This window comes from Mustela erminea, chromosome 1 (genome assembly GCF_009829155.1).
Source record: "Mustela erminea isolate mMusErm1 chromosome 1, mMusErm1.Pri, whole genome shotgun sequence".
NCBI lineage: Eukaryota > Metazoa > Chordata > Mammalia > Carnivora > Mustelidae > Mustela > Mustela erminea.
In genome coordinates, this window is record NC_045614.1 from 161,503,631 (window position 1) to 161,516,210 (window position 12,580).

Consider the following 12,580-nt stretch of genomic DNA (forward strand, 5'->3'; position numbering starts at 1 on the left):
ATATAATAACATAAAGTATTTAAAATTTAAAAAGACATTTCTGGATTAGGAAAGGAAGTTTGGTAAAAATGAACTAATTTAGCATGGCAGCCAGATAAGATGCTAATAGAGGACACTAGAAAATATTAAGTCACTATTAGGAGATAGAATTGGAAGAATTTTCTGCATGAATTTTAAGACCCTGATATAAAACACTCCTTAGCATGGGAAGCAGATGAGATTACAGACTGTAATTATCACTTATTTCCTCAAACTAAGACACATCCCAGGACACATCGTGGCCCGTGTTCCTCTTCCATGAAGCAACAGTGAGATAGAACATGTAACAACTCCCCTGTTTTAAATCCTTTTGGTTTCAACATTTTTCTTATGTTCTTGATTAATATACAAAAGTTAGAGAAAACCTGGCTCATTGCTCCTAAATGAGATAAAAGAATGCTAAGATGGAATATCACCATGGTCTATTAGCTCCTGTCTGGAGAGAGCAGCAAAAGAGATCAGAATATTCTGACCGTATCCATTTTTTTCCCCATTTGGAACAGCTGCCAGACATGCTTCCAGAGGCTCAGATAAGCTGAGGGCAAACCCTTCAGTTGTCCATCCCCAGAACTAAGTAATCTACACTAGTCTGTGGTCCCAGTAACTGGTTAGATGAAAGCTCCTTTCACACCATTGGGTAGATGCACGGTGAGTAACAGCAGAGGAGTACTTGGCATTGTAAGTGAACGTAGGGTGACACTGGCTAGTCTCTATCACTTGGGGTTGTACTTTTTATAACTCATTCAAATTGTAAGCATCATAGAAGGCAGAGGCTTCCCAAAATTTGGTGGACCCTAAGATATCTCCAGAAATAACTAAGGAGAAATGTGAGCTTCTTTCTTCTCCTCCTCCTCCTCCTTCTTCTTCTTCTTCTTCTTCTTCTTCTTCTTTTAAGAAATGTACTAGAAGTCCAAGAAGAAGGCAAGTTTTTCAATCCTGTGATCCTGTGAGCGTTTTGCTGAGTCTTAAGAGTTGAACTCAAAAGGTCTGTGAGAAACAGCAGAATGGATTTGAATTCTAGTCTGTCTAATTCCACTCTTACCAGTGGACTTTCCAACACGTGGCAGGAATTTTTCTCAAGTACGTTTATGACTGCTTCTGAAGATCTCCCTAAAATCATTCTAATACTGTCCTTGGTCTGCACAGTTGGAGGTAGGTATAACTCTCTTTATGTGAGTTTATTCTATGGCTATATCTTGTAAATGTCACCATATAGAACTGGGGAAAGTAGCAGTAATAGAAAATTAGAATTTTGTTCCTAAATTACATACTTTTAACCCAAGATTATCAATCAAATGAATCCAATGATAATCTGCCCCTGAAAAGAGATATGTAGAGTCTAGTTCATATTATTTATCATCTTTTGGATTCAAAGTATTCACACTTTTTATTTGGTAGGTCATGATTAGATTTAAATGATGGGAAGAATCAAAGCAGATGAGCCAAAAATTAAGAGATGGGGTATTTTGATTGTTATCTGCGAGATCACAAACTATAGTTTCATTCATATATTAAAACTAGTTGTGTACTACTTTCTTCACTTGAGCAAAGAATTTTCAAAATTGGGGGGGGGAGTCTTCTGAGTGGATCGGTTATCTTTTAACCACTTGGTAGTGTTTCCCATAGGTTTTGTTCAAATAATAAATTATGCCTCCTTCTATGAGAAGAATACTATAAAAATCAAAAGAAAACACTTTTTTTCATTCTTTGATTAAAACTTATATTACAAAGAGACATAAAACATTAAACTGAAGGCAATGCTGTGATATTGCTTATTGTACTTTGATAACAATTCATTATAGGCTTTCTAATGTATAGTAGGCAACGAGTAATATAGGAAGCTAGCTTTTCTCACTGGGCAAATTCTTACAGCTGGTTCCTCATTGTTAGTTTGGGAATCAACCAGGAGATTTCATTAAAGTTTAGTTATTTATTAACCTCTTATTGCAAGATTGCTAAAGAAACTAATATCTGATATATAGCATATACAAAACATTGCTATAAACATTTTAGTAATAACCCAAGAACCAATGACTGCTATCAATATTTACTAAAGATACTGAGGAAACGAGATACTTCAGAGAAGAGGTAAATACAGAATCCAGCAGATTAAGAATTATACCAGTTCAATGTGCTTAAGTATGAGAGAAGGTTTCAATTACAGGAATTAAGTAAGTGAAAAGTGGAACAGTATTTCATTGTCCTCAGTATTAAGAAAACATACCAAATTAAAGTTCCATAAATGTGATATTTCACTGCCTTTCAGTAAATATATATTTTTTTGCAGCATTTTTGAATCTACACTTAAAAGACTTTCCAGTTCCTTTCCCTGTGATATTATTTTTAATTGGATGCAGTTTTGAAATATTAAGTTTTACATCTGTGCAGGTGTGTATAGTAAATATGAGTATTTTGTAGTATATCTCAAATTCATACAAATAGAAAAAATGGCTTAAGGAAATTTGCAAAAATACTTGCCAATTCACTGCTCTGCCAGTCTGTGAATGCTTGTGATATGGATGACGTCAGACCAGATGCATGAAAAAAGGAACAAGGGTGACAGAGCTGAGATTCAGCTACACATAGTCAAACAGAGCCTCCATCTGTAAGGAGTTGGGCACCTCAGAGAATAAGTTCACATACACCTACTGAGAGTATGAGCAGCTAATGACAGTTTAAGCAGAATTCAAAAACTTAGATGAGAATTGCCTCTTCTCTTTAAAGATTTTACTTGTTCATTTGTCAGGGAGAGAGAGAGCACAAGCAGGAGGAGTTGCACGCAGAAGGAGTAGCAGGCTCCCTGCTGAGCAAGGAGCCTTGATGTGGAACTAGATCCTAGGACCCTGGGATCATGGTTTGAGCCAAAGGCAAATGCTTAACCAACTGAGCTACTCAGGCATTCCAAGAATTGGCTAATAAGATAGAAGTCCAGAGACTCTGAGCGGCTGGTACAAGACTCTAGTTGCAAGAGAATTCTGACATTGAACCAATCTATTGCCTCAGTTAGGAACGCTTTACAGGGTTCCCATTAGAATAGAGGCTAAGTCTTATGTGTGTGTCTTACAAGATCTCAAGAAACAGAAGCTGAACCTCTTACCTGGAGTTGGAAGTGAGAGGAAGGCAAACCACAGATGTGGTCAAGCCAGCTACGATGTTATAAATAGTTGAGAACAGCTGGAGTCAGGTAGAGGAGAGAGACTCTCTTTACTATAAGGGATGTAGAATGCATCATTGACACATTAAATAGGTTTCTAGCCCCAGACAGGCAACAAATTTTTTCTATAAAAGGCCATATTGTAAATATTTTAGGTTATCCAAGCCACGTGAGCTCTGTCACAATAACTCAACTCTGCCATTATCGTTCAAAAGCGACCCTAGGCAATATGTAAGTGAGAAGCATGGCTGTGCTCTAACAGGAATTTATTTTACAAAAACAAGCATTGAGTCAGATGTGGCCCCGGGCCATAGTTCTCCACTTACTCTAGTCAGTCAGAGTGTGAATGAGAACATGCATGAAAACGATTGGCCTTCCCAAACAAATGTAACCAATGATATTAATGAACATTACGAAAAACATGTATCCATATAAGAACCAGATTATTACTTCATTTGTCATCAATAGGTTTTGTAACCATACAATTTTGACTTATATGCAATTCTAAGTACTTCTATCAACTTTTCTATTTGTCAATAACTTTTTAAAAGAAGAGAACAGAGATCAAGAACTGTGCAGGGTCTAAGATTTTACTCTATTTGCAAATAATAAGTTAGCATGCCACAGTTTCATGATCGTGGCAAAAGACACAGGACGCTTGGGCCCAAGGAAAGGACTTTTTTGCTCACGGCAAGAGCAGAAACTGTGGAGTATCAGCATCTTCTTGTTCCATGAGCCCCAAAACCCACAGGGAGAAAAAAAGAGAGCCTGGTGAAACCTGCATACATGACGGATTGCATTATAGGAGAAGAAACCCGAGTTTAGAGAACTTGAATATTTCATGATGGGCAGTAAGCTCTCCTGACCTCTTGCCCTGGACAGAGACACTGTCCTTATTACACTGTACAGCATAGTATGCCAGTTCTTTGCTCTCAAGGAGGGCATGTGGCTCTGTCTTCCAATGCTGTGAGCCATACAAATACTTTTGAAAGTTAGTCTGGAAGAAAAGCAATCAGTGCCTCCACTCCTAAGACATGGAGAAACACAAGAGAGTCATGGAGACTCATCCCTCCCAAAGCAAAGATACCAACTAACACAGCAGGCAATCCGTGTTTCCTTAATGAACAGAATGTTGAGTGGATGCCCATAACGGGATTTACAAATATCAACTAAATAATTTGTGATAAACACCATTAATTAGTTATTTCATTAACAACATTAACTTCCCAGTTTTTATCCCTGCTACTCTCCCACACCCATCTTCTGTGTAAGCCATGGTTAATTATTTGTAGTTTCTGAAATTTAATATGATTGCTTGCTCCTTTGTGGATGGTTGTGCGTGATAATCCATCCACCTGAAACCTGTCTCCCTCTTGTATGCCTGAAGATCTCCTTCATTTTTCTCTTGTACTCACCATCAATGTACTTTCTATACCTGTTGTTTAAAAAACAAAATAGGCATGGAGATAATGCGATGGAAAATTATGAAAATCTGGAGTGCCTGGGTGGCACCGTCAGTTAGGTGTCTGACTCTTGGTTTCGGTTCAAGTCATGATCTCAGGGTGGTAAGATCGAGTCCTGCATGGGGCTTAAGTCTTAAGACTCTCTCTCCCTCCCCCACTCCACTTTCCCCTCTCTCTAAAATAATAAATAAGTTTTTTTTTAAACAACAAAGAAAATGATGAAAAGCAGTACAGTCAAGATTTGAAAACCTATTCACTGTGATATATCTTTTTCTCTTTTGCTAGTGATAGGAGTGCCTGGCTTGTAATCTATGCTAATAGAAGGATGGATAAATGAGATAATGACATTTTTTTTATATTATTAGGTCCAAATATATGCAGATGCCATACAATGGATGAGTCCAAAAATCTTTTTTGATCTATTTACCCCAATAATTATCTTTAATGTTGCCTTTGACATGGATGTTTACATAGTGCAGAAGTTATTTTGGCAGGTAAGACATTCTCTTTTGCGATAATATCATTCACTCATGATCTACTCTATGTTGTCTATGTTCAAATTTTTAAAAATTTTGCTCTAAATTAGCAAATAAAGAAGACAAGGAAAAAATATAAGGTATGGGAGAAGTAAATTCAGCTTTGTATTTTAGTGAATAAACCATATCTGAGCAATTGTCCAGTGTTTTTGAAAGCTCAGGGGAAAAAAACCTATGGAGAAAAAAAGTTATTCTGAAAATCTGTCTGGCAGAGTATAATGCCAGTTATAATTTTAATTCCAAGATGCTATTAAAAAGCTTTTACAAAATATATTTGGTCCAGTTTTTTACTGTTTTTCATAAAAGCTGTGTTTTAAATATCCACCTTCTGAAACTTCCATACTCACATGAACAAAAATGGAGGATACTCACAGAAACAGCTCTAACTCTAATTCACCAACTATTATGATTTTTTTTCTCATCAGGTGATATTTGAACCCCATCAAGGAAAGACCTTCGGAAAAAAAATAACTCCAAATCTTAAGCAGGATATATATTTCTTTCAAAGTAATTAAAATAGCTTTGTAAATATAAGGCCATTACCTAAACTACATTAGAAACCAAAGTATTAAAATAACTTACTTTATTTTGAGTCCAAGCAAATGGGAGTTCAGACAAATGACCAAAGGAAAAAAAGAAAAAAAGAAAGAAAAGAAAAGAAATTGAACAGAATAGAGATATAAAAGTCCTTCGGGCTGGATTTGGGTGATCTCTGCTGAGCTGTCTCCTGCAACTCTGTTCTCTTGGGTCAGCTGAGGTGGGATGAGCTGGATGGCCCCATGCATGGTAGTTACCTTTAAAGTTGGCTGTGGGCAGTGGGTATCACTACCATGATCTAGAAAGTTATTCCAGATTTCTTGCCATGATGGTTGCAGAGTCTCAAGACATCAACAGTAGAGAGCAAGCTCCAATTTGCCAATGCTTTTTGGTTGTACCCTCATCGTGTTTGCTCCTTTTAGCCAAAGCAAAGAATGACGTGACTAACTAAGTCAGTGCTGGAGATAACTTTCCAGTGGTGTGAATTCAGGGAACAGAATTACTGCAACCACTTTTACAAACAATATGCTTTGTGATTTATCGGTGTGTTGACAGCTATTTGGTGGGAGTACAAGGATTCGGGTCTCCTGACCCTCAGTCTTCTTATCTCAGAACCTCATTTTAATCTTTCCTTAGAACAGGAGTTAGTTATACAACTCTCCAGATGATCAAAACCTTGCCATGAGAACCCAGCCACTCTAGACGTCAACATGTAGGAGGCATTGATTTTCTCACACCTTTCTAATGCTGTCACCAAGGTTCATCCACCAAATACTCCCTCTCAGGAGATCCTGGGCTCGACAGGGCCATATAAACAATCCATCATTATTCTGCCACTTCTAAGATTCAGGAAGAGATGTATGATTAGATGACTTAACCAAATCACTTTGCACTAGCACCCCAGCCTCCTGAACTAGAGTCTATTCCCCAATTCATCATGCATGACTTCATACAAATGAAGAACAAAATAATCAGAAAGAAGACAGCTTTTAAGATTTTAGTTCTTCTGAATTCTTTTTTTTTTTTTTAACTATCTTTGGTTTTGCCTCTCTAGAGCCTACACAATGCCTCATTGCTAGCAGGTGGTGAATAAACATGTAATAAACAAAAGAATGAGAGCCTGTACTTTTTCATTAGAGAAAGGCATGACTTTCCTGATGTAGCAAAAACTGAGATGGGAACCTGGGGGTGTCATTTGATTTTACTTCTCTGGAGAATTGTCTTAAATGGGATTGATTGGTACACTGTTGGTGGCTATGTTTGTTGGCAAACCCTTCTGGAAGGCAGTTTGGAAAACCTTAAAATGGTGAATGTCCTTAGTATTACTTATTGAAATTCTGAAGAAATAATTAAGGATGTCTGATAAAGTTTAGTCACAAGACTCCTATAGGTACAAATACATATATATATTTATATTGCTGGTTTTTATTTAATATTGGTAGTAAGAGCATTTGTGAATATCATTATGAAATATTTATAATTTTTCATTTTTATTTTTTATTTTTAAATTGAGCTATAATGGACATACGACATTATATTACTTTGAGGTATACAATGTAATGATTCAGTAGTTGTATGAATTTTGAAATGACCATCAAAGTAAGTCTAATTAACATCCATCACCGCATAATTACAATTTTTTTTAATTTGTTGCTAAATTCTTAGCAACTTTTAAATATACAGTACAGTATTATTAACCGAATGCTATACATTACATCTCCATGATTTATTTAGAACTGGGAATTTGTACCTTTTGACCCCCTTCACCTCTCTAGGTCCTGTTCCGATCCCTCATTGCCTAGCAGATGGTGAATAAACATCTAATAATGTTTCACCCTTTTCACCAACTTCCTACCCCTCCCCTACTTCTGGCAATTGCCAATCTATTCTCTGTGTCTATGAGCTCAGTTTATTTTTTTTTTAAGATTCCACATATATGTGAGATCATACCATATTTCCCTTTTTCTATCTGACTTAGTTCACGAAGCATAATGCCTTCAAGTTTCATCCATGTTGTCGCAGAAGACAAAAATTCCTTCTCTTTTATGGTTGGATAGTATTCTATTATATATATAATACATATTCTTTATCAACTCCATCTATCAATGGACACTTCGTTGCTTCCATGTCTTATTACTGTATATATTATTGTAAATAAAGTAAATGGTGTAAATTTATCTTATTGTATTTAAATAATGCTGCAATGACCATGGGGATGCATTTCTGAATTATTTTTTTGTGGGTTTTTTTTTTTTATTGTGTTATATTAGTCTTATAGGTAGCTTCAGGCACATCACATTTTCTAAGTCCCTTTGGGAATGAAATCTTGCTACATAGCTGCCACTGGTGTAGTAAGAGGAAGCAGAAGGCAAGAGTAGGAAGGTAGAAGACCAGGTTCCAATTGTAGAATAACAGGAATTTTCTTCCCATCTTTCTAGAGTCCTCTGCCATTTCTCTGCATTCCTTCTATTATCTTATTTTCTTCTTCTTTTCCTCTTTTGTGACTTCTTTCAAACTTGTGTTCTATCTTTCTATGTCGATAGCCTATGTTTCATGTCTCTGCATAGTTAAGTGTGTATATACGCATGATATATTGTATGTGCACATACACCTTTACACATACATATGTATATTCAGTGGTCTTGCCAAGAAAATTAAAGTTTCCTTTTAATGACAGGATGATATTTCCTATAACTGGTATGTTATAGGTCCTAAGAATCTCATTGCAATATTTGCCTCTTATTTCCAGAGTTGCAAGCATATGTTTATTAAATAAGGTTGATAATCTACTTTTAAAAATAGGATACAAAGGCAATCTGATTTTTCTATCTGCAAAATTTTTTGCAGGTACTTTTAATTACAATTCCTGGCTTTGTGATGAATTACATATTAATTCTTTGGTATCTGGCATCTGTGGATAAATTACTTTTGGAAACCATACCATGGTTATTATTTTCAACTATCCTTGTGAGTTCAGATCCCATGCTGACGGCAATTGCTATAAGAGACCTTGGTAGGTATATTTTTTCTTTTCCTACATTTAAAATATTATGTTCTGTGTTTAATGTATCTAGCTTTAAGATATTTTATTCAATGTAGATTTTCACTATGTGAAATAGGATTCTGGGACACTGGGGATTAAACATGGAAATTCAGGTTAGTGATCCTTAGAACAAAATGAAATGCCAGTAAAGGGGGAGGAGTCAAGATGGCGGAGAAGTAGCAGGCTGAGACTACATCAAGTAGCAGGAAATCAGCTAGATGGATTATCTAAAGATTGCAAACACCTACAAATCCAATGGGAGATCGAAGAGAAGAATAGCAATTCTAGAAACAGAAAATCAACCACTTTCTGAAAGGTAGGACCTGTGGAAAAGTGAATCCAAAGTGACGGGAAGATAGACCGAAAGGGGAGGGGCCGGCTCCCAGCAAGTGGCGGAGCAACAGAGCACTAAATCAGGACTTTTAAAAGTCTGTTCCGCTGAGGGACATCGCTCCAGAGGCTAAATCCTGGTGAAGCCCACGCAGGGTCAGCGTGGCCTCAGGTCCCACAGGGTCACAGAAGGATTGGGGGTGTCTGAGTGTCTCAGAGCTTGTGCGTATTGGAACGGGAAAGCCAGCTACAGAGTCAGAGCCGACAGTAAGCTCGCAGCTCGGTGTTACCTTGAACCGGTCGCAGGCTCAGTGAGCTCGAAGCCCGGCCAGAGGCCACGGAGTCAGGAGGGATTGGGCGCTGTTCTCTGAGGGCGCACTGAGGAGTGGGGCCCCGGGCTCTCGGCTCCTCCGGGCCGGAGACCAGGAGGCTGCCATTTTCATTCCCGTCCTCCAGAACAATACAGAAAGCATTCAGGGAACAAAAGCTCCTGAAAGCAAACCCGAGCAGATTACTCAGCCCGGCCCCTGGTAAGGGCGGTGCAATTCCGCCTGGGGCAAAGACACTTGAGAATCAATACAACAGGCCCCTCCCCCAGAAGATCAACAAGAAATCCAGCCAGGACCAAGTGCACCTACCAAGGAGTGCAGGTTCAATACCAAGGAGAGCAGCGGAATTCCAGAGGAGGAGAAAGCAAAGCACAGAACTCATGACTTTCTCCCCATGATTCTTTAGTCTTGCAGTTAATTTAATTTTTTCTATGTTTTCTCTTCTTCTGCTAAATTTTTTTTAAATTTTTACCCTTTTCTTTAATGTTTTTTAACTGGGTTATCTAATATATATATATTTTTCTTTTTTATGTTTTTTCTTTATTCATTTTCTTTTTTTAATTGTTTCTTTTTTTTCTGAACCTCTTTTTATCCCCTTTCTCCCCCCCCATGATTTGGGATCTCTTCTGATTTGGTTAAAGTGTATTTTCCTGGGGTCTTTGCCACCCTTTTAGCATTTTACTTGCTCCTTCATATACTCTTATCTGGACAAAATGACAAGGTGGAAAAATTCACCACCAAAAAAAGAACAAGAGGCAATACTGAAGGCTAGGGACCTAATCAATACAGACATTGGTAATATGTCAGATCTAGAGTTCAGAATGACGATTCTCAAGGTTCTAGCTTGGCTCGAAAAAGGCATAGAAGATATTAGAGAAACCCTCTTGGGAGATATAAAAGCCCTTTCTGGAGAAATAAAAGAACTAAAATCTAACCAAGTTGAAATTTAAAAAGCTATTAATGAGGTGCAATCAAAACTGGAGGCTCTCAGTGCTAGGATAAATGAGGGAGAAGAAAGAATTAGCAATATAAAAAACCAAATGACAGAGAATAAAGAAGCTGAGCAAAAGAGGGACAAACAGCTACTGGACCATGAGGGGAGAATTCGAGAGATAAGTGACACCATAAGACGAAACAACATTAGAATAATTGGGATTCCAGAAGAAGAAGAAAGAGAGAGGGGAGCAGAAGGTATATTGGAGAGAATTATTGTAGAGAATCTCCATAATATGGCAAAGGGAGCAAGCATCAAAATCCAGGAGGTGCAGAGAACCCCCCTCAAAGTCAACAAGAATAGGTCCACACCCCATCACCTAATAGTAAAATTTACAAGTCTTAGTGACAAAGAGAAAATCCTGAAGGAAGCCCGGGACAAGAAGTCTGTAACATACAATGGTAAAAATATTAGATTGGCAGCAGACTTATCACCAGAGACCTGGCAGGCCAGAAAGAGGTGGCATGATATATTCAGAGCACTAAACGAGAAAAACATGCAGCCAAGAATACTATATCCAGCTAGGCTATCATTGAAAATAGAAGGAGAGATAAAAAGCTTCCAGGAAACAAAAACTGAAAGAATTTGCAAACACCAAACCAGCTCTACAGGAAATATTGAAAGGGGTCTTCTAAGCAAAGAGAGAGCCTAAAAATAGTAGATCAAAAAGGAACAGAAACAATTTACAGCAACAGTCACCTCACAGGCAATACAATGGCACTAAATTCATATCTCTCAGTAGCTACCCTGAATATTAATGGGCTACATGCCCCAATCAAAAGACACAGGGTATTAACATGGATAAAAAAGCAAACCCATCTATATGTTGCCTACAAGAAACTCATTTTAGACCCAAAGACACGTCCAGATTTAAAGTGAGAGAGTGGAAAACAATTTACCATGCTAATGGATATCAGAAGAAAGCACAGGTAGCAATCCTTATATCAGATAAATTAGATTTTAAGCCAAAGACTATAATAAGAGATGAGGAAGGACACTATATCATACTCAAAGGATCTGTCCAACAAGAAGATCTAACAATTTTAAATATCTATGCCCCTAATTGGGAGCAGCCGACTATATAAGCCAGTTAATAACAAAATCAAAGAAACAAATCAACAATAATACAATAATAGTAGGGGACTTTAACACTCCCCTCACTGAAATGGACAGATCATCCAAGCAAAAGATCAACAAGGAAATAAAGGCCTTAAATGACACACTGGACCAGATAGACATCACAGATATATTCAGAACATTTCTTCCCAAAGCAATGGAATACACATTCTTCTCTAGTGCACATAGAACGTTCTACAGAATAGATCACAACCTGGGTCCTAAATCAGGACTCAACCGGTATCAGAAGATTGAGATCATTCCCTGCATATTTTCAGACCACAACACTCTGAAGCTAGAACTCAATCACAAGAGGAAATTTGGGAAGAACCCAAATACATGGAGACTAAGCAACATCCTTCTAAAAAATGAATGGGTCAACCAGCAAATTAAAGAAGAATTGAAAAAATTCATGGAAACAAATGATAATGAAAACACAACGGTTCAAAATCTGTGGGACACAGCAAAGGCAGTCCTGAGAGGAAAATATATAGCAGTACAAGCCTTTCTCAAGAAACAAGAAAGGTCTCAAGTACATGACTTAACCGTACACCTAAAGGAGCTAGAGAAAGAAAAAGAAAGAAACCATAAACCCAGCAGGAGAAGAGAATTATAAAGATTAGAGCAGAAATCAATGAAATAGAAACCAAAAAAAAAAAAAAAACAAACAATAGAGCAAATCAACGAAACGAGGAGCTGGTTCTTTGAAAGAATTAATCAGATTGATAAACCCCTGGCCAGACTTATCAAAAAGAAAAGAGAAAGGACCCAAATAAATAAAATCATGAATGAAAGAGGAGAGATCACAACTAACACCAAAGAAATACAAACTATTATAAGAACATACTATGAGCAACTCTACGCCAACAAATTTGACAATCTGGAAGAAATGGATGCATTCCTAGAGACATATAAACTACCACAACTGAACCAGGAAGAAATAGAAAGCCTGAACAGACCCATAACCAGTAAGGAGATTGAAACCGTCATCAAAAATCTCCAAACAAACAAAAGCCCAGGGCCAGCGGGCTTCCCAGGG

General features: G+C 37.4%; 1 protein-coding gene across 12 annotated transcripts in view; it reads left to right on the forward strand.

The window, feature by feature from the left end:
• SLC9C1 (solute carrier family 9 member C1) overlaps nt 1–12,580 on the forward strand; it is a 95,342-nt gene that overhangs the window by 3,547 nt on the left and 79,215 nt on the right. For 10 of the 12 annotated variants that reach the window (XM_032349115.1, XM_032349074.1, XM_032349141.1 and 7 more), the window contains exons 2-5: nt 935–1,191; nt 2,327–2,427; nt 5,022–5,150; nt 8,577–8,742. In XM_032349115.1, coding sequence (XP_032205006.1) covers nt 1,044–1,191; nt 2,327–2,427; nt 5,022–5,150; nt 8,577–8,742 — 544 coding nt within the window. In that variant the 5' untranslated portion in view covers nt 935–1,043. Of the gene's footprint in view, nt 1–542; nt 688–934; nt 1,192–2,326; nt 2,428–5,021; nt 5,151–8,576; nt 8,743–12,580 lie in introns of all 12 variants that reach the window. The other 2 variants (XM_032349088.1, XM_032349104.1) reach the window with 1 other exon arrangement.